Source organism: Pholis gunnellus (genome assembly GCF_910591455.1).
Source record: "Pholis gunnellus genome assembly, chromosome: 10".
NCBI lineage: Eukaryota > Metazoa > Chordata > Actinopteri > Perciformes > Pholidae > Pholis > Pholis gunnellus.
The window spans coordinates 17,804,872-17,826,568 of NC_136537.1; the positions used below are offsets into that span (position 1 = coordinate 17,804,872).

Genomic DNA, 21,697 nt, shown 5'->3' on the forward strand with positions numbered 1-21,697 from the left:
AGTCTCTGCAAGAAAGTGAATTATCTTATTTCCCAAAATGTCAAACTATCTTTTTAATACTGCACGGAAATTAATGCAAACCATGAGCTGCCTAGAGGCCAGGAAAACAAATGCAAACATCTAAAACAGAAACAGCAATATTTTGACTGTAATGTAAAGTACTCCATTTGTAATAAATGAGCTAAAACATGCAAATCACTGATTTGTTAAGCAGCTGTTGCACGGTTCATGTGCTATTGACAAAGATGGGCGCTATATATATATATATATATATATATATATATATATATATATATATATATATATATATATATATATATATATAAGGTTTATACCAACAGTTTAACCTGTTTGTGTCACTCACTGCTAATGAAGTGTTGTTGGGAGTGGGTGAGGTGGGGGGTGGGGGTGTTGCAACAGGGGAATAGAGACCAATCTAGCACACATCGGCATATGTGTTGTTTGAGATGCTATATTTGTGTGTCTGTCTCATTGGGGTGTGGTGGTGGTGAGGTGAGGGAGCGGAGGGAATTTCTGGTGGATCCAGGCTGTGAACCCTGAGCTCTCCTCTCGGGAGTTACAGAGAGAGTCGAGCCACATGGGGGGGAGGGGAAGGAGCACAGAAATAGAAGTACCTTAGTGTTAGTACTTGTTTACGTCAGTGTCAACATTTTTGACTCAGCTCATTAACCTGTGCGCCTGGGTGAAGCAACACATCTCTGTCTCTCTCTCTTTCCCTCAACTAATAACAATAACTGAGGGTAGGCATGAACACATTAAACTCGAGCTAATGAACAGATGCAACACCAGGGTGACGGGGCAGCTCTCACACCTCAAAGGCAGCCAATCGATTTCATCTGATACCAGTTCACAGATACACCCTGTAGCACTCTCCTCAAATCTAATCATGGATCCATTTAAACTACGTTAGCTGGGAGTCTACTTGCCATTAAAATGGGTTTTCAATTCCTATTATTTTGAGAGCATTGGTTAAAAAATGAACCGAGTGCAGAGGTAAAGTCACGACCATACGTCTTCCGTCTCTGAAATATGGAAAAGGATTAGATCATCACATCTCGTTCATCCGAGCTCCCCCCTTCTCTTTTTGCTCCTCCTCTCTTCCTATTACCCATGCAGCCAGCATCCTCTCTAAATTGTTTTGCATGACCTTTGCTACTGTAGCTCTAATTATTACCATCACACTGGCCCTGTAAGGCACACAGCTAATTATATTGGATTTATCTGAAGGGACATTGGTGCCATTCTTATAGGCATGTCTTGGCTACCGTCAGGGCAGGTGATCTAAACCCAGAATAAGGTTAATTTGGGTAATACTGTAATAGTAATTAGAGTCACAATAATTACAAGCATGGTTGTAATAACAATGAAGATGAGGTTATTGGTAATAGGGGTCCAAATTAACTCGCTACACATATGCAATACATTATGTAATTGAGAAGAACGGCGTTGCCAAAAAAGAGAGAGGTTGAGAAGTGCAGTGCAATATGCATAATGACATTATTACTGAGCCAGATTGTTGCCGTTTCCTCTGAATCTATGTTTGACAGTGGTAGTTGAAAGATGTGTTTTCAAAGGCATTGTGGGATTACCCGTGAGTGTAGGTACCAGGACCTCTAGTCATTGCATCCCATAAAGAGTTGTTACTAGAGGAAGCGATATTTTTCAAAGCTCCAACATGAATGAAGAGGGGCAGTTGGAGCCGTCTTTTGGCTGGCGGGCAACTCGTGTAATGAGCCTAAGAGGGTTCCAATTATTCCACTTGCGATCAAAAAGGAGAAGGAGATTACTTCTCTTGCTTTTTTTCTTTGACATTTTGCACAGTAACATCTTTTGATAGGGGCTGGGGGAGAGAGGAAAAAAAAAAAAAAGAGATTGCTAGTGAGTGCCTGATAGTCTTGAACAGGCTCCAGCAGGACAGTCCTTCCTGTCTAGCAGAGACAAAGCTGTGCTTTTGCAGCTCACACATTTTTTTCTTTATTTGTGGGAAGTTTTTGTAATAAAACTACTTTTCCCAGTGCATGGTACATTAGCTTTCTCTCAGACCATGTCACCTGCACAAGACAGAAAGGGAGCTTTCACATGACCGCAGGCTTTGGCTGATCGCTGCCATATTTTTCCACAGAGCTATTGTAAATTGTGAGGAGGCATGCTGGGTACTCACTCACTCACTCACTGCAGTTATTTCCTTCTGCTTCACAGTGTAAGTCATGTTCCACACAATACATTGGGGAGCTAAATTATTCAATTGTGTGCAGATTTTGTCCTCTCCCTTTCATTTATTAAATTCCCAGATTACAAGTAAAAGCACATTAGAGGCCTGGCGGTAACTAAAAGGATTTCTCCGCTATAGGATATCAAACTGTATCAGCCTTGGAGAAATAAACAAAAGACAAATAATATTATGTACCACTGCACTGAGACAAAGAGAACTCCAATCTGCATCACCACAGATAAACATCCACCCCTAAGATATGTTCTTGGTAGATAACAGCTTAGTGTGTGTGTTTGCAACACTCACAAACAAGAGACACGCAAGAGCACAAAGCAGAGCTTTGATGAGCACAAAAAAATACTACATGTTGTTTATGGTTGCAGAACAAAAGGATTTAAGGTCTTCAACTTCAAGAAACCAAGCTGTGGAAAGGTGGATGCAGGGTTGAAGATGCATTTCAATTGGATAGATTTGACTTCATAACAACGACATAATTAGGGGGGAAACAAGATATGTCCGTGTGTGTGTGTGTGTGTGTGTGTGTGTGTGTGCCTGTGGTCTGGGAATACAGTGCCTTGCCTTCCCCTGTGAATCCACTGCAGGGGTAGGCGGCAGAGATCCACCGTCTGTTGCTGTTTTCCACGACCCTGTATATCCCCCCGCAGTGAAAAACGATGTTTGCCCCCAAAGACGACCCTAATACAAATTAAATTAAATGAAGTCAGTGCGGCTAATCCCTGTGTGTTTCAGCAGCTGAAACACACCCCCTCCCTCACGAGTGAGTGGGTCAAGCCCGCTGCATCTGGCCCCCTCTCCACTCGCCCTGCTCTCAAGCTGCTCGGCTCCCGGTCCCTGACGGAGACGACAGCAGGCCCCGCTCCGACTTTTTGCCCCACTGACACTGTACCGCGTGTGTGTGTGTGTGTGTGTGTGTGTGTGTGTGTGTGTGTGTGTGTGTGTGTGTGTGTGTGTGTGTGTGAACATGTGTGTTCCACTGTAAATCTGTGTTGCGTTATTCCGTGACAGTGTTTATTCCCTTTTGCTTGTTTTGCCTTTGTGCCTGTGTGCCTGCATGTAAGCATTTCTTCAAGAAAGATTTATTTTTGTTTGCGACCGGTTTACACAGTTTCTCATTTTTAGCTGGGGTTTAGATTTCTTTTGTTGTCGTATATTTACTTTAAATATAAAATAAAGAGGATTCACACGTCCACATCACTCAGACAAAGTACTAAACAACAATGTAATGGAAAACAAACCGTAGCGTCGGACCACTTAGTGTTGGATGTTGTTTTGTTCTCCCTGTGCCCTTATGGCAGCCTGTCACAGTCCTGTTAACAAGCCGGATTTAAGTGATGATGTGCAAGCACCTAATACTCTGCTGTCAATCCGGACGGTGCTGACAGCTGCCTAGAAAGACCATCCCAAATATTAGCAACAGATGTGATGCATATTCAAGCACCAGCAAACAGGATCAAAAAGCTAACTAGGCTTCCATAGCTGGATCACTGATAGGAGTAGCCTTGTGTGACGCTAGCTAAAAGATCTCGTATGCCCATCTGTTCAATAAAAAGCCCCTTTCTGTGATACGTACTTTGGCATCGAGCCCAATCGTCCACCCCTGATTTGTGCACCAGCTCTGATTTGCGAGACAAAGTGCACCGACTGAGTTTTAGCAGCTGGTGTAAACCGATATTGTGTTTAGGGGGTTGTGGGTTAGGAAGGCGGGTTGCTTTTTGATGAGCTGGAGTACATGTTTGTGTGTGTGTGTGTGTGTGTGTGTGTGTGTGTGTGTGTGTGCGGTGCGGATCTGAGCACCTGCACACATGCCCTTTTGAAAAGCTCCGTCACCCCTCCATCCAGCCAACACGCAGTGTAAACACGGTTTGTTTGAGCGAGTGGCCTGGGGTAGTTGGATTAATGAGCGCTGATGAAGTTCCACTTGTGTCCTGGGTGCTGCCTCCCTATTTGCTGGAGTGGCTGCGATGTGGTAGCGTGTCTGGAGGCGGTGACTCATTCCCTTTACCCAGTGTCAGATTAAGGCATGTCAATAAACAGACCCACTCAATCCATCTCCGAGTGACTGCATCCGCTCACGGAGCCTCCCAGTCTGTAATGAGCTGCTGCAAATCTCCATCCAACTAAAATGTCTGGAAAGATGCCTTGTCACAGTGAGTGAGAGAAAAAGAGAGAGGGAGGGAGACGGAGAGACCACAGCAGCACCGATGTGATGTGTCTGGCAGCCACCTTTTAAGCTGCTAAGAGAAAAGGCACCAGGCGTCGTGCTCCACCATGTTGTGGAGCGCAAGCTGATCAGCTCTGCCCGCAGATTCCTCTTTTCTGTCGTCCTCGTGTGTTTTGAGTTAATCGAAAATGTATTCTAAGTTTACTGATTTCAAAAGTGACTCAAAAGTTATGCTGTTTATTCAGTCACTGCTCTCATGTAAGCATTTAGGGGGGAAATGTGTTTACATAATCTGCAGTGTCTCTCAATGTTTATTTTTAAGGCCCTGCCCTGGGGAGGTGGGAGAAACCTTTGGGGATTCCTTGTGCACTCAGTTAGCATGCTCCCCCCCCAACACTGGCTAATATAGGGCACAACTGAGAAACAGAAGACGCTGTCTAGTAGTTTTCTTCTAGAAATTGAATGGCTGTTAAAAACATATGTTTGTAGTGCTTATTCCCAGTGGTTCCTGGAAACAATTAAACTACCTGGATTAGATGTTACACTCAACATTTCCGGAGTCTGTTAAAAAAACACTACCTACCTCTCTCATGTGGCGCCGTACAAACATGAATGGATTTTGGGATGAGAGTGAGTGTGAAAACTTTTCGGTCTGACATCCAAATTAAAGAAAATCCCTCAAGACTTGCCTAAAGGGGAAGTGCCTGCTATTTGAGTTTGATTTGGCTCCACGGGCTTTAAGGAAAGTAAGCCGATTTCTTTAAGGAAACAGCCGCGATAGTCAAGTCTTTTTCCTCCCTCCTGCCTTTTTACTATGCAAAACCGTGAGTCGTAATCTCATAGAGACACTCTGGTTTTCTTTCTGACTTGGAGATGGAATAAGTCTGGAAAAACATGCAGACCTGAACGCTGAACAGGTGTTAGATGAAGCTCCATCCAGCCTTGTGTGCCTGGCGAAGCAGTAGACGCCTATTTATTCTAAGTGGACACCATAATTCCCATCTGAAAGGATTAAAAGCACCACCCATGTCTCTAAAGACAAAGACAAAACAAAAACACAGACCCCGGGAACCCGCACAGCCACCAACAGTTTGAAACATGTTGGTCCTGAGCGGTGATTCTCTGGTAAGACAACAGCTCTGACTTAAGCCTCTTTAGCGTCAGCCGACTCCGCTGGAATGCAGACGTCTGCAGAGAGGGCCTATTATTTAAAATCTTTTCATCATGCTGAAAGGGAGGGAAATAGCTTTGACGTTGAGAAGTTCATGAATAATGAATGTTGTTTCTATCAATGTATGTATAATTAATCACATCTCTACTAACTGGACTTCTGTGGAGCCTGTAGGCCTGAGTGACATGGAGACTGGTCTGGACTGTTGTCTCTGTTTCAGAATAAAAGGCAGCCGCATTGTCTTCTGCAGCTTCCTCTGTGGGGGTGATGCACAGGTGGAACAAGCAATAGCTTTAGTACTTTGGCTCTTTTCCTCGCTTTATGAGAGCAGGGGGTGATTGTTTTTGTTGGAATGAGCAAATATTTGTTCAATTTCACACGGAAAGGCAAGAGAAATGAGGAGGAAGTGCCAGCAGGAAGTAATATTGTGTTTACGAATCTGTTTCATTGTGAAGCTGGTATTTAGTTTGCTCAAACAATACTCGACACCTAACACATCTGGTCAAGGACACAATTGACCTCATAATAGCCCTCAATTCACCCAGTTGTAGTCTTTTTTGTGACCATTCACAAAGACTGCAGAGATGTACAAGCTACAGCGGCGCAAGGGAGCTTTTAAAAACCTTTTTACCACAGAATCACTCACTTTCAAAACATGATTGATTCCCAAATGGGCTTCTGGGTTTGGGGTGAATTGATGGGTGATGAAGTGAAATGATGCAGAGAATGTGACAGGTTATTTGTCACACATGTGCCCTTCTGTCACAATTGATTGTGTATAATTTGAGTTTGCAGGGGAGCCAGTTGATATTAAATGGTAACAACTCTCTGTATTCATCACGGCAGGCCCCCTTTAGCAGGCAGAAATAGAAAATGTAATCTCATCCACAACCATGGCTGTGCCTCAGGCACTCTTTCACCCTTTTTACCGCTGATCCTCCCTTAGGGGCCCTGCCCTCTATAAAGGAAGAGGGAAATCTATAATCTAGCAGATGGCAGGGGATCTATGGGAAATTCTATAATCGGGAAGAAGGTGGTGATGATGGTCTTCGGGGTAGAGGGCAGAGGGGTGGAGGGTTACGGCCAGCTCACAGGCCAAAGAGCGTCTCTTCTGTCTCCCATAAATAAACAACATATAAACTGAGCAGGTGCCTTGGTGGTCTGTGTCTTCGTCATGGCTGTCATACAGACCGAATGTGAGCTGCTCAGAGGTGCTGCTGGGTGCAGACCCAGAGGCGAGGTGGTTGGGCGCCAGCTCAGCCCTGCGAGTCAGGGATTGTCGGAGCCGTGCTTTTGTAGGGAAGCAGAAAGAGAGAGTCTGTGTGTGCAAGAATGTGAATGTGCAAGAGGCTCAAAGTGAAGCATTTCTTTTCATAGTCAGAGTGTACAGGATGAGAAAGTCACCCGCAGACACACGCAAACAAACACACACACATACTCCTCTGCATCCTCACTGCAAAATTACATGAGGTGAATACATCTGTAAACAAGCAGTTTCAGACACTAGCCATCCTTCATCTCGTGGAGTTTTTTTTTTTTTATAATTTCCTCCTTTCTTACTTCTCTTTTACTTTATCACAACCAAACCTAGGTAATGAAGCCTTTTTATTTAAAAATTGCTGCTGGCCTTTAAAGCCCCTGCATCTCTCCCTCTCCCCATCTCTCCCTTTTAGCAATGGGATATCAATAACAAGGCGCATTGTGTGTAACGTTTTCTTCCGCGACCGAGGGGAGTCTGCGAGCGAGCTGCAGCAACACTAAACGAAGACTGAGGCACAACCTCAAGACTGCTCGAACGCAGAATGAAGCGGCAAAATTCGATCTGACAGTTTTAATTGATTCTGTCTAGTCTTGTTCTGTATTTTCAAACTGTGCATTTTAGTGTGGCAGAAAGAGCATTTTGTTTCCGCAACAAACGTGGCTTGATGTTTTTTCGTCAGCTAAATTGGTGACATTAAAGAGTCGCATCCATGACAGACATGAAACGCTCTCTCCCGCAATCAATCCTTCTTCTTTTAGATGCTCAATTATTTTAGACACAGTCTTGTACAACCTGCCCCGCCCTGCTTTAAATACCTTCTGTTTTTAAGCAGTTTAACTCACATCTGATGCATAAAGTGTATCTCAAATGTTTACTTTGCTTAAAAGATATGACTGTATGCGTCTGTGGCTAAGCAAGGTTTTATCTTGTAATTTAGTAAACGGCAATTATTCCAGACAAAGATACAGCCTGGCAAAGACTGCTTATCTTTTTCAAAACCGTATGTTATCAGTGCATGTCGCTGCATCTGTCCATATTTTTCTAGCTTGCTTCCCTGTTTAAATGTTATTCTGTGCTACATCAGCCTCAGTAATACATACAGTAGGGCAGCTGTGTGACTTCTTTTTTTTCCCTCTCCTATCTGTGTGACATCTGCCGAACTTGTCGGGTGTTTACTGGTATAACAACTGGTGTCTTCACTCCCCACCCCTCCTCTTCTCTCTGGTGCTCCCCATGCCCCCACGCAATGAATACACTTGCATCCAGACTACAGAACCAATTGTCACGCTGGGAGGAAGGCAAATCAAATCTTACGGCAGCAACTAGGCGAAGAGATTGCTTTTCCTCTCAGTGGCAGAGAGGCGAGCCCATCGTCCCTGTGACTCGGGTTTTACTGGAGAGAAAGGTGCAAAGGGTGAAAAGGGGAAAGCTGCTGGGCTGAAGCAGCCGGACCGCAAGGCTCCCGCAGGTCAAGTCTCACCCATTTCCTCCCCTTCACCTTCTCTCTCGCTCTCTCCACTCTCTTTCCACTTCCCTCCCCACTCACCCCGACACTACCTATCCGTCACCCAGCGACAGCGGGGGACTACAATCCTCCCTCCAGTCCTCCAGATGAAACGGAACAATAATTATGGGGATAGAGTGGCTCTAGCCGCCAAACTGGGGCCGCTCAGATCACAACAACACATTGTCCAACCTGATTAAATAGCCATTTGTGGCGTCCTCGCTGTAGTTAAGCAGTCCTCATCCTCTTGCCTGAAACTTGACCTCCCAGCAAGACGTATTGACATATCCTCCAATTTGAGGTCGGTCAGAAATGTGGGGGAAGACATTACATTTCTTTACAGGAAGCCCGGGCTAATGCATCCGATTCTCCCTCAGAATAGGCACCCGACTGACTCACCAATGCCCAAGGTTGTGCCCTCACATGTTGAGTGTTTGTTTATTTCCCCTGACAATTTGATAAATAGAGGGAATGTTGATTCCGCCACCTTGGAGTAACAAGTAGCTGTTGTGTTGAACATGAGCTATAGAGGAAGAAATAGCGAAGCAAAAGCATTGAATACTGTGAGGAGTCTCTTTTGGTTTTACCTACTACACACTTAAGAGCGCTCCATGTAAAAACCCTGAGAGGGAATTGCATTATGAAGAGTACAGTTCCATTTCTGGACTGGAACAGCTTGAGAGCTGGCCGGGGCATGCTGCCTTCCTCTCCAGGCTGTGCTTACACAGAACCTGCCATCCAAACCAATTACAGGCTGCAGCCAGAGTGACATTCACAAGAAATTTTCTATCTTGTCTTTTAAATGAAGTTTTCCCATGTTACTCATGCCTTGCATTTTCATTAGTCTCTCACTGGATGCGCAGCCACTGTTGGAGAGGAGGTCGTTTAATGCACGGTCACTGTGACCAAAGATGAGCACAGGAGAACACAAAAGATATGCATGTACAGTAGATTTTGTAGTAGATATTAATCAACATCAACACATGATCTATGATAGAAGCGTTGTATGTATATATAAATCTTTTAAGAGAAGGTTCTTTATTCTTTGATAAAACGTGTGTATGGCATGATTCAGAAAGTCATGACGTAGTATGTGTTAATCATTAATTAATAACCAATCTGAGTTGCAGTGTGTTGCCACTGCAGTTACCTTTGATATTTAATGGAGTCAAGCTGAACGGGAACAAAAGGAGTCAGGGGTAATACAAGAGAACAAACATGGTGTGCTCCAAATTAAGAGCTAATAATAAAATGTTAATTAAATTCCTTTTTATGAATTATCCTCTCTGTATTAATGAGTTAAAGTTTAATAAGGGGTAAATGGTAAAGGGAGACAGAATGATGCTAACCTTCAGTGCAAACACATTGCATCATAATTTAGCAAGCCCCAATCAGAGGCCTGCCCTTGCATTGTTGCCTATCATTATACAGACTTCCTGCAAAAATAATTAGGAGTAAAGAGGGTGAGAAGGCAAACAATAGCTTATCTCCTAATGATTGAAGGTAGACCTTATATGCACCTTTGAGGATACTAAAATATAACTACATCTCTGAAATACATACAAGTTCCTTAAAGTTCAGAGCAAATAAGCAGCATCAGTCAGATAATAATGCCGCACAGCATATATGTTGTCTTTGAAGCCCTGAGTAAATGGCATCAATACCACAAACCTAAACAAACAAGGACATGTATTTGGTTGCATTAACAAGCTCTTCCATTTTTCATAGACTGGTCATGGGAGCTATTTGTCAGAGGTAAACACCGCACATTGGCTCCTGTGGTTTGCCGGCATCACTTTTATTTATTTATGTATTTTTTTTAAAAGAGATCCAAGAAGACGGGGACTAATGTTTGACATTTCCGCCGCTTCCCTCGTCCTTACTGCTCCGACTCCTCGGCATTGTGGATTCACTTCCACGCTGACGCCGAAAAAGTTCAAAATGTTCAACCCCATTAACATCTAATAAGGAGGGTGCGCGCACAGTCGCATCTTGAGTTTAAATCCAAATCTGTTTGGTCACCATGTATGACAGCTGTGCCGGGCCGCTGCTACCTCAACAGCAGTGTCAAATGTGTAGCTCACTTGATAATCAGCAACTGTGCTCCAGTGCCTGCATTAACCTTCCTTATCATAGGGGTGACTTTTTTTTTTTCAACAGGGCTTTGATATCGGTTCTCTAGACTTCCCTCGGAAGTCTGCCATTGACTCTCAGCTTTTTATCAGGATACAGTATCTGCGCCGTGGAATTTTAAGTGAAGGCTCTGCTTTCTTTCTGCAGAAAACACCTGCATCTTATCAAAGTTTGTCGAAAGGGTCGTATCCTGGCTTTTCGCAGGACTGGGGAAGTCCTTTGAGAGGCTTTGATACCCTTTGGCCCCCTGACATCTTAACAAGTGTGAGTAGAAGCTTGGCAGATGCAGGAGGGGCTACCTGCTCAGTGTACACTAACTCCTCTGTCCATGTGCTCTTACTCGACATTCTCCTTGCTAAATAAATGTTGGAGAGACAAAAGAAATGAATGTGGGTGCCTTTGAACTGTGTTCTCTAATGTGGGTCAGAGATCTATCACATGCATATTCTAAAAGCCTTTTCATCTGCAATTGCGGAGTTAAGATTCCCCTGGTACACTTTTAATTTCATCTACTTCTCTTGCAGTTATTTATTTAATATTTCCACATTAATGTCTTCTCAAACATGGTAAAAGTGAAGAGTTCAGAGAAGGAAAAAGAAAGGGGAAACTTTTCTTCTCCCGCTGTCTGCATGATCGCCTGTCCGTCCTAATGACTCCATTTTAAAGACGGCGGGCTGACCGGCAGCGGAGGGATGGAGCAAGGGATCGAGAGCGGGGAGGGTGAAGAGGAGACGAGAGGCTGCGCTCGCTGCAGCACTCTCCTCAGCTCTCAACTCGCAGTCAGCCTCTCTGTGTGTGTGTGCTTTGAAAGAGAATAGGACTCAGCCCTTTGAAAGTCGAGGCAGCTCACCGGGGCCTTTGTGGAAAATAACATTTCAACTGAAAGCCAATTACTGCTAACATTATTTTGGTTGCTTCCATTATTAAAAGTACCTCTCTCTGTTGCCCCCCATCATCCCTCAACCACAACCCCCACCCCACCCACTCACCCCCCACCCCCTACATCCTTGTGTTGCAGACGGAGAATTATTCCATTGACTCCAGTTACGTGAACAGCAGAGCCCACCTCATTAAAAGGTATGTGTTGATTAGGAATTGTTACCAGCACCTCGTTACCGTCGTTATCTGTAATTGTTTTATCTAATGAGTGCACAGCTACCGTTGCAGCAGTTTGCATGTGCTCCTGTATGTTTTCCGTTTGGTATAATTGCAGTGAGATGATAAGATTTGGGGATAAATAGCATTACTCCGTAGTGCGTTTAGTAGACATTTGTTGAAACGAGCCACAAACTTATTAGATAACACACAGCAGCAGAATAAGCAAGTAATGATTTTCATATTTACGGATAACCTTATTACTTTCCTGTAATTCGCTTCATTTGGCAAAAACATCTGGCTTAAACTGCATCAGTTTAATGCGTTAAACAACCCCTCGATGATTAAATGACATTCAGGAGATTTCGCAAGTGCATTTCTTCATCGGCTTTCAAAACACGAATAGCTTCATAAATAGACAATAATGATGTTTTCTTGGCTGAAGAAGTTAAGAATAAATGTTTTCAATGTGCTTTGTATTTCCTTCAACCAGAACCAGGATATTGGATAGGGTTGCAGGAATGCAGGGTTGGAGGTTGGGATGGGGCTCATATAATAATTCCCTCCAGCCAGGGTTTTGTAACCAGGCTCATTTAGAAAACTACAATTCTTCCTTTCTACCTGCAGCTATGTAACATTCCAGTCTTTCTTTTGATTAAGGGCCCTCCCGGCCTTTTTAAAAACCTATTATGGCAATTTCCCTCCCCTCCAAAAAAAAAGAGATTCCCGGCATTAATGTAAACGAAGCGCATTCAAGTGTGGGCCTCTGCAGCACACTACAAAGAAATCCCTCAGGAGCCAGTGAGCCTATGGTCTGGGACAGGTGCAATTACAGTGATAACATCAGAGAGCAGGCATTACCTGCAGTCCTCTCCCCTAGGCTGGAAAATGTGAGGCTCGGGTCCGGGAATGCAGCTACCTTGTACTGTCCTTCACTTCTGCTACCTTTCTTCTTGTTTGCACACATTTCCTTACACTCATTTTATCCTCCATCCACTCCTTTCTCTCCTTCCTAACCTCCTTGCTCCCCTCTACATGAACTCATCCATATGTGTTTCCGCTCCTACAAGAACACATGTTCATATATTCACCCCTATTTAGTGTTGTTTGTAAAGCGGAATTTGTTCCAGTGGGATGGAAATCAAATGAAGGGAAATCATGCTGTTACTGTGCAGCTGTTGATTGTGCCCCCCCCACCCCACCGTCTTTATTGACTGTGAGCCCCAAACAAGACAGATGCTCAGTTTGTATGCTTCCAGCGTTTCCTCCATCCATCTTCCTTCCAGGAATTCCTGATTACTGCAGTATTTGTTTGATTGTAGTGAGCGAGTGCCTCCTGTTTGTTCAATGCTATGTCCTTGAAGTCAGAGCATCCATCCAAAATGTCCTTGTGTGAGACACCCCATAGCTGCCATGCTATCTGTGAAGTTAAAAACAAAAAAATGTGCACCGAATCCAAAAAGGCTTTCAACAGATTTAAAACTTCCTTCTTATTTCATGGTCACTGCCCGCGTAGAAGCTGGGGCGAGGCTTTGTTCTTTTATTTCAAAAGCGTACAATTTAACTAAGACAACAACAACCGCAAAATCACTATCCGTCTGTTTGGAATTCATGGAAACAGACCACGTAAAAGGGCAATCAGAAAGGACATAAAAAAAAAGGACAGGGTGAGAAAGACGGACAGCTCGTCACAAACCATCAGAGACACGGGGACCAAGGAGAGCATGGGAAAGAAGGTGATTTGACAGCTAATCAACATATCCCTCTCCTCCCTTTTGGCCCCCATGTAGCACATCGACATTCAAAGACCTGGAGGGGAACAGTCTGAAGGACAGCGGCCACGAGGAGAGCGACCAGACCGACAGTGAACACGACGTCCAGAGAGGACACTATGTTGACACGGCTGTCAATGACGTGCTGAACATGACTGTCCCCCCCAATGTTTGCCAGCTGCCAGACCAAGGTATGAAAATCTGTTATTTGTACATGAGTGTGCGCGCGCTGTACGCAAGGAGGATTGCAACAACCTTTGGAGTGTGTTCAGTTTCGAGATAAGACCGCTGTGTATTCGTGTGTGCACCGCAGTGTGTTTTTATGCCACAGGAGCATCTTTTAAGGTGCATTATGCCCATTGCGAGCTTCAGATGTGCAAGTTTGAATAACATCACAGTTTTCTTTTTCGTCTTTGATGTCCTGCTCGAGCAGCTAATGTAAGGGATCTCTGACAGCTAAGGCTACCCTTTGATACAGGCTTAGGCAACATTATTGACTGATAGTAGCCCTGTCTGCCAACTTCAGACGTGCTTGAATGGCAGCAATTAGGCTCACAAAGGTAGAAGGTGGAAATCTACATATCTCCATGTGCCCTCATCCATTATTCAGTCGGACCATTTAGCAGGGAATTAATGTTGATGTTTCATTTTTGACTCGCCGTTTAAAAAGACATCACTTGGTTGGCAGAAGTCAGTGTAAGGGTCATGTTCGTTCTTAACTACTGCCAGTCAGACTGAGAAAGAGAGTGGGTCAGTAAGAGGGAGAGAGAGCGGAGGGAGCTGTCTGGAGCACACCAGGATGTTACTATATGCACCTGAGGGTATTTACCGAGCTCAAAGGTAACACCACATGCACAGGTGTAACAGCTCAGCAGAACGCGAGAGTCGGTCTCTGTGTATGAAAAATTGCAGACATTTTAGAAAGGCTCACATTAGCAATTTTATTCTGAGTGAGGTGGCAATACTGGACATTTTATTTTAAAAGTACTCTTGAGGACAGCACTCACAGAAATAACTCGCAGTATCTGAACTGTACATTTGCACTGTGCTACAATTTGGGAACCAAATTTAGTTTTTCTTCCCTCCATCAACATCATTTTGGTTCCTTTTTTTTTTTTTTTTTTTTTTTTTTTTTTTTTTTTACTAACACTGCCCCAGTAAGGCTTTCCAGTCTCTCACTATTCCACTCAGCTCATATAGGGAATACTTTTAAATGAGTAAGAGATGACGAAAAAGGAATCCTAGTTTGTGAAAATGCATAAAGGATTGAAGATTATGGGATTTGTTTTGTATTTATTTATCTATTTTTATCGGCGGATTGTGAATTGTGTGGGTGTGGCTGGAGAAGCACTAAAAAGACTGGAAGGCTCTTCCTTGTCTGGTCCTTGGCACGTTTAACTAACCAGATGCTTCACTTGGAGCAATTTGTCTGTTGATGCTGTTTGACTGGGGAATAATAAGATTAGGCAACCTACACTTCACCTCGTTTCACCTCGAGTACAGTCACAGAAATGGGCCTGCCTTCGCGGGCCGATACACAGATAGACATTAATCGGGTCAGGAAGTGTGGTGACCATTAGAATCAACTTGCACCGGGCATTCCCTCGATGGCTTCAGACAGTAATGAACAATGAAAAGTGAACTTGCTGACTATTTGGTTGCCAGCTGTAATTACTTCACAACAAACCCCCCCAAAAATCCTGTGCCTTCAAAAAGTGCATGCTAACAGATCTTCTAGTGGTGGGATCTCATTGTTGGAGACAATTACAAATGATGTACATGAGGAATATTACAAGTGAAGAGAACTCTCTGAGGCAGTTATTTTTTTCATTAACACCACCAATGACTGTATCTGTTTCAGCAAAATGGAAGCATGCCTCCTGAATGTATAATGCATCGCCACGTTGCTGGTAAACAGAACAAATGGCTATTTCACAGTGCTGTCCATCCATTTGACCAGAACAAATAGATGATAACAAAGTATCTGTTTGGAATTACAATTAGGTGTGTTGTTATTGGCTTTTTTTTAATTTATTTTTTTTATTGCACTCAGCTAAAGACTCGCTATTTTCCCTCTGTAAGGACTCAACAAAATGGCTTCACTGGAAGCTTCCCATCCCATTGTTTAGAACGTCAGTCAGCAGCAGTGGTCACACCAGAGAGTAATGAGCTGCTGTTCATAGTTATTAAACGACTTGACCAAAGATCCTTACACGTGCAGAAATGTAATGACGTAGCAAATGAAATCGTCCCTATTACCATCTCAACGGTGCAATTACACAGTTAAAGGGCATGGTGGGCTGACAGAGATGGGCAGATTCAGCATGATGCATAGAATCTGTCTCTGCTGTTGTATGAGGATTTTACATCATCAGATTTTTCTTTTTGTGGCGCTCCTCAGGAGAACACTAGCTCTTTTCCCTCCTTCAGTTTATTCTGTGCATAGTCACTTGAGGACGAAGGCAGAAATAGAACATTTGAGGTTTTTATAATACGAGAGCCGCGGTGGTTACAGTCATGTGACGATGTGGTTTCACTTTGAGCTCATCTGTCTTAATTGACAAAAACGGACACTATCTGCTGGTGCTATTGGGTGTATGCAAGGAATTGGCAGAAAACAAATAGGCATGTTCACTAAACACCCCGCTGCTTAGATGTCTTTTGGGACCGACTCTGTTGTGTAGTGCGCCTCTTCTGCCAGCTAAAGCAGAAAACAAGTTGAGAGACTGCAATTGCCAAAGGACAACAACACACACAAGCCGAGGATAGAAGTGCCTTGTGTTTTGTGTGTTTTTATTGTTCTGTTTTCTTGTGTTAAGTGCTGAGAACAAAAGGAGGCTTGAAGAGGGATGGAGGAAGGGTTAAACTCTTGGGCTTTTACTGTGCAAATGTTTACCATTCCCAGTGCCATGTAAAGGTGTTGTTTGCCCAGGAGACAAGCCGTTACCTTTACACAAAGACCCTGCATCCCCGTCATGTGCTTTCATGTGGGAATCCAATTGTATGACGAGATTCAGCTGCTAACTAGCCCTGCTCTGAATCTCACAGTGGGCATTTTTTTCTCTCCTTGTCTCAATTTAGCAGTCTGATATTTGGCTTTTGTCCATCAGAGTTATGCTTGTTTTCCCTTTCACTGATGATGTTTCAACAACAGCTATTCATTATTCCTGCGCCAGCCACCACCAAGGTAACTTTCAGCGAAGTGCTTGTGAAGAAATTTTAGACTTAAATCTGAGCGAATGCCTCTTTGTTGAATCCCTGCCAAGAGTCTAAAGAGGCGTGTGTGCTCTTTTTGCAAACCTGACCTGAAATATCCTCACCCTGTGGATTAGATTAGGAAGTATCTGAAGAACAAATTACATTAAATCTCTTTGAATCTATAAAGGAGGGGCTATCTTTAACATGTAATGGCTCCATCATATCTGCCAATAGAATAGTGATGGACGATATCGCTGCAGCTATAAACTGAGGAGAAGAGCTATATGAAATGAATTTGTCTTTATCTTTATAGGCATGTCTGTGAAGTTAGGAGGATTTGGTTGAAATGTGCGACATGCTAGCTTTGGCTCTGTAGAACCATTAGTGTCAAGGGAGAAGCGAGGGAACAGACTCCGAGGGGGCTGGTGACAAAGAGAGCTAAATCTATTTTTTTTTTTTTTTCAACTTCCTTTGATTGTCATAGCTCACACTTTAATTCCTCCCGGATATGGATGAGCCATGGTTTTTAAGGATTAAGATTCATGTATTGTTAAATCGCTTGAGTTATCTCCGCGGGACGGAAAGGGAGGGAATGATGTTGCTTCACACTGTCCGATTTAGCAGTTTAGAGGGTTCTGGTCTTGGTTTTGGAATTATTTCCAGGTCAATGTGTAAATGTTCTTTTGAAAAAAAAAAAAGAAGACCTTCCTCTTGGCTTATTAAACTCCAAGACTGCTCAATTAGAGAACAGGCCTCTTTTATTTCTGACATATTCCTCAGCCTCCACCTCTGGAGAGTATATCTCATCTATCTGTTAGCTCCCTTTGGGTGTGTGCCTGAAGCTGGAGCCCAGGAATGGAAGCCCCCTATGTGGGCTGCAGACTTCTCCATATTCCCTTCTTCCATCAGCAGATCCACAGGGTTTCACTGTTCCTAATTGATTTCAGCCCCTCCCCCCTTTTCTCTCTCCCCTCACCCTCCATATGTCGTTCTGTCTTCCTCGTCTGTTTCCATCTACTGACTGAAAACATCTCCAACCCACATCTCCCAACTTTGTGCCAGTCAGGCAGTTCCCTTCCCCTGTTGAATTACAGAAAGCGTAAAGGCACGTCACATGTTTCTGCTGCGAGCTTGCCCTAAATTCAACACGGGAACATTTCCAGTTTGCAGTTCTCTGATCTACTAACGAAAATGCTGACAGGTGTCAGAATCAGGAAGGCAACAGGAACAGGGCTGTGCTGACAACAGGAGAGGGGGAGAGAGAGTCGGTGTGTGAGGGAGACAGAGATGGAGAGATGAGCTGAGAGTCTAGTAAGCAGTCTTAGCGAGGGAAAATAAAAAGAGGCAAGGAGGAAACAATCTCTCTGACAGGTAGAAGTGATTTTCTTTTTTTATTCTCTCACTCCAAGATAACTTTGCGACTGTGCCAGAGGACGTGACTGATTCTCAAACAACATTTGATTGAATTAAGCACCAAAAGTCGTCTTGTGATTCGGGCTGACAACAACACGTGTTGCGTTATGATATTTTACGATGAGATTAACATACAAACTCTATACTGGGACCATCCATTTTGATTTGGATTTGCCTAATCTAATGTGTAACCCTTGGTGGAGGTAAAATGGCTGACAGTGACAAAGAGCGCAGTGCAATGCAAGCATTAAGGAAGATAGAGTGCACACGCGCTGCATGCTCAAACACACTAGAGACGGCTTGCTAGCAGGTGTAGTGAGGTCTGTAATGAACAACCAAGATGCAGATTCTGCCTCCGAGATGTAGAGACTGGAGGAAGTACTGTTTAAGGAAATAAAATGTCATTTCAAGCTGTGTCCATCTGTGCTCATCTTTTTTATCGAGCTTACATCACTGAATGAAACTGTGTGACTCAGTGAGGTCTCTGGCTCTGTCTTAGTGAAATTATACTTTATATAATAAAAATAAAAAAAAGAGCTGACCAATATTGAATTTGCCCCCGGTAAAATAAACCTCCATCAGTTAGAGGAGAGATGTGGATTTCCTTTATCCATCTTTGTTTTATCTCAATGATTAAAGCGATCCGGTTTCAGGAGGTTCCTAGAAAGGAAACAATTTCACAATGTATTGCTTTTTTTAGTAATACCAATTTTAGACTATTTAAAAAAATATTGCCTAAAAAAGCCACAACATAACTACGTAGCCTATAATATAGGCCATATTGTCTGGGTATGTGGGGCCCAGCGAACAAAAGGAAGAAGAGGATAAACAGAGAAAAGACAGGTGACGTGATGAATGAATAGTTTTTCTATTCCTTAGCAGTTGGCGTTGAAGCAGAGGGCTGTTAGCTTGCTTTGGACGATAGCGTTAGCTAATTTACTAGATGGCCAGAGTAAATGTCAGTTACTCCCACCTTAAGGGAAATTTGGAAAGACTTTTCGGGTATTTGGGCACTAACCTACAACACGTTTTTGAGAAATACAGTTTTTCTTGTAAGTGTGATCTGCATAGCTTAATCTCAAAGACATAAAGCTAAGCAGTTTATTTGTGATTCTGAACACAATGATTGGTGGTGGATTTGGCTGGAATGCCAGGGGCACCAGCTAAAGTCTTACCTCGGGCCCCGAATTGGATAGGGCCGGCAGCTACACTGCTTTTACGTCTGTTCTAAATTAAAATAATTGGCTGGTAGTGTTTGTTTGTGGTATAAATAAGTAAACCAACAAATTATTTAAAAAAAAAAAAAATCCACAAGGGAATAAGTTAAGAGATGTGAGGGAGTGCTTAAACAAACTTGACATGTTTTGATTCTCTTATGTTTTACAAGCATTGCCTCTAGCTTGCTCTTCCTCAACTGCACACACTAACACAGCCACGAGCAAAAAGGCATGCAGCGGGTCTTCTCCTCCAGCCCAGACTGAAAACATATAGTTATGTTCTAATACTAGGATGGCATCCCCTCAACCCTCATTCTGCTAAAGCTCTCCTGAATATACCCAGTGTATTTAATCAGCTCAAGAGGGGACTGCTTATCTCTCTGCACTTGTCACGGATAGCGTATTGAACATATCGGAGAGAGAAATGGGAATAGTTCATTATTTTCTAGGGCTCACAATGAGCCTGATGTGTCTCATTGCAGGCCCTTCACTGACAGCTCATTTTCTAGACAATCCTGGCATTCAGTTCACAACGCGGCAGGGCAAGTGAGAGAGAGGGAGGAAACGCAGAGACAGAGAGAAAAATAGGGCTCCGGATCTCCATTGCTTATTCATGACGCCGTGGCATGCTAGGTGTGTTAATAATCTCCGCAGAAACCAAGTGAATCACAGTTGTTTGTTGAGCACCTAGCCAAGCTGGGCCCCCGATCGACAGCAGATGGGAAAACAGGGGGATCAGGATGATCCCAGACAGAGGGAGGGAGATTAAGAGCAGGTAATGTGCTGAAGTTGATGGAGGCAGAGTGTGTATTAAAGCGAGAGGAGAAAGTACCTGAATTCTAAATCTTGTCTGAGAGGGTGTGTACACACAGTATATGGTGTGTGTGTGTGTGCCTGCAGGTGTGTGTCTTTAAAGGTTAATCAGAGATGGAGGAGGGGGGAGAGTGAGTGTGAGGGAGGAAGATAAAGAGATGGCACAAGAGAGAAATACTACTGGTAGGGGGAAAACAGAATTCCAGTAGCAGAGCTGTAGCATTTTCTCCAGTCTGTTCGCCTTTTGTGGCTCCGATTGATTCCAGTTTGTGTCTGAGGGACCGAGGCGGAGGCCATTTTCCCGAACCGCACCGCTGTGTTTTTGATTCTTTAAGGTCACTGCAGGGGTACAACCCCTTCTCCGATGAAACACAAGGCAAGTGATAAGACTGCAGTCCCATTTGTACCTAAACCAGGATCTTGTACCTCCAGCTTTGATGTGGGCTTGCTTCCATGGATTATAATCTGAACACAATTTGCATTTAGTCTTATCTTCTATGTGATGCATTTTCAACATAATGAGAGGTTGACAAAGCCTCCTCCCCCATGCTGTTCTTTGTTTTGCATCCTTCCCACCCACAAACAGTGAAGTGCAGAGGCTGTCTCATGCACCCGAATTGTGACAGTGAAGCCAAGGCAAATTATTTTTCCTTCAGAGATAATTAATCGTTCAAAGTTTGGTCGAATGTCCATTGAAATTTGATCTGTGATGTAAACCAAGTCAGCAACTGTAATACTCAAAAATGACTTACTTGTGAATTACATCACTGTCTTACTGGGAATGGCAATTTGATGCCACTAACATGGTCTCTTTTAACCAGCACCTCTAATACATTGGGGTGTTAGTGGAAATGAGGACTCCAATGGCTGCTGGTCACTTGAGAGAAAGAGGGAATGTGTCCCCAAACTGATAAGTCATTGTTGTCTGTCTTGTCAGGAATGTAATTTGTTGGCCACCAGAACCACTCTGCCCCGAAGACAGAAAATAGCAGATTTTATAACAGCTTGAGTTCTCCTCATGAGTCCCTATACACATTTGCGAAAAGCATGCTTTACCAACAGCCTTGTCGCTGAAATGGTATGACTATAGACTGATACCATGTGGAGTAAACAACCCGATGAGGACATACTATACACATAGACTAGCTCAAAGGAGCCTCAGTGTGTGGCTGGAAGTGGGCAGGATAGTCACAGAGTGACTGCCAAAGCAAGGCTTGTATTACAGGGATCCCAGGATATCAGACACCAGGCGGCCTGTGCTCCCTCTAGGCAGGGCAGAGTCTGGCAGCTGGCCCGTAGCCCAGATAGCAATAATCAGCTCCATTACCTGTAGTACTGACTCCCATTTATGAGCCCTCATCGTGGAACCATGGCTATACTGCGGGGATTAAGGATGCTGTGAAATTTAGCAAAAGTACAAATTGCATGCAGTAGCACATAGCTGCACCTGCTGCAGACACATACGTTGCACACACACACAGGGGCGCAGCGGTAAACGTGTAGTAACTAGGGGGGGGGGGGGGACACTGGGCATTACGTGTCTCGGCACAAGTTATCAGATCTGTCTTCTCCTTCTGTGAAAGGAAAGATTTAGAATATACTCTGCTCTGTTTAACGGGAAAAATCAGCTGTCTTCTGACAAGTACATTGTAGCCTGCAGTTTTCTGTCCAGAATACAAAGAGACATTTATCACTGCAGCTGGGG

General features: G+C 43.7%; 1 protein-coding gene across 1 annotated transcript in view; it reads left to right on the forward strand.

Annotated features, from left to right (window-relative positions):
* Nucleotides 1–21,697, forward strand: part of pcdh19 (protocadherin 19) — a gene marked incomplete at its 5' end in the record, with an annotated part of 51,232 nt that overhangs the window by 16,539 nt on the left and 12,996 nt on the right. Inside the window, 2 exons of the mRNA XM_079167159.1 lie at nucleotides 11,503–11,561; nucleotides 13,370–13,542. Of these exons, the coding sequence (XP_079023285.1) occupies nucleotides 11,503–11,561; nucleotides 13,370–13,542 (232 nt within the window). The remainder of the gene's footprint in view (nucleotides 1–11,502; nucleotides 11,562–13,369; nucleotides 13,543–21,697) is intronic.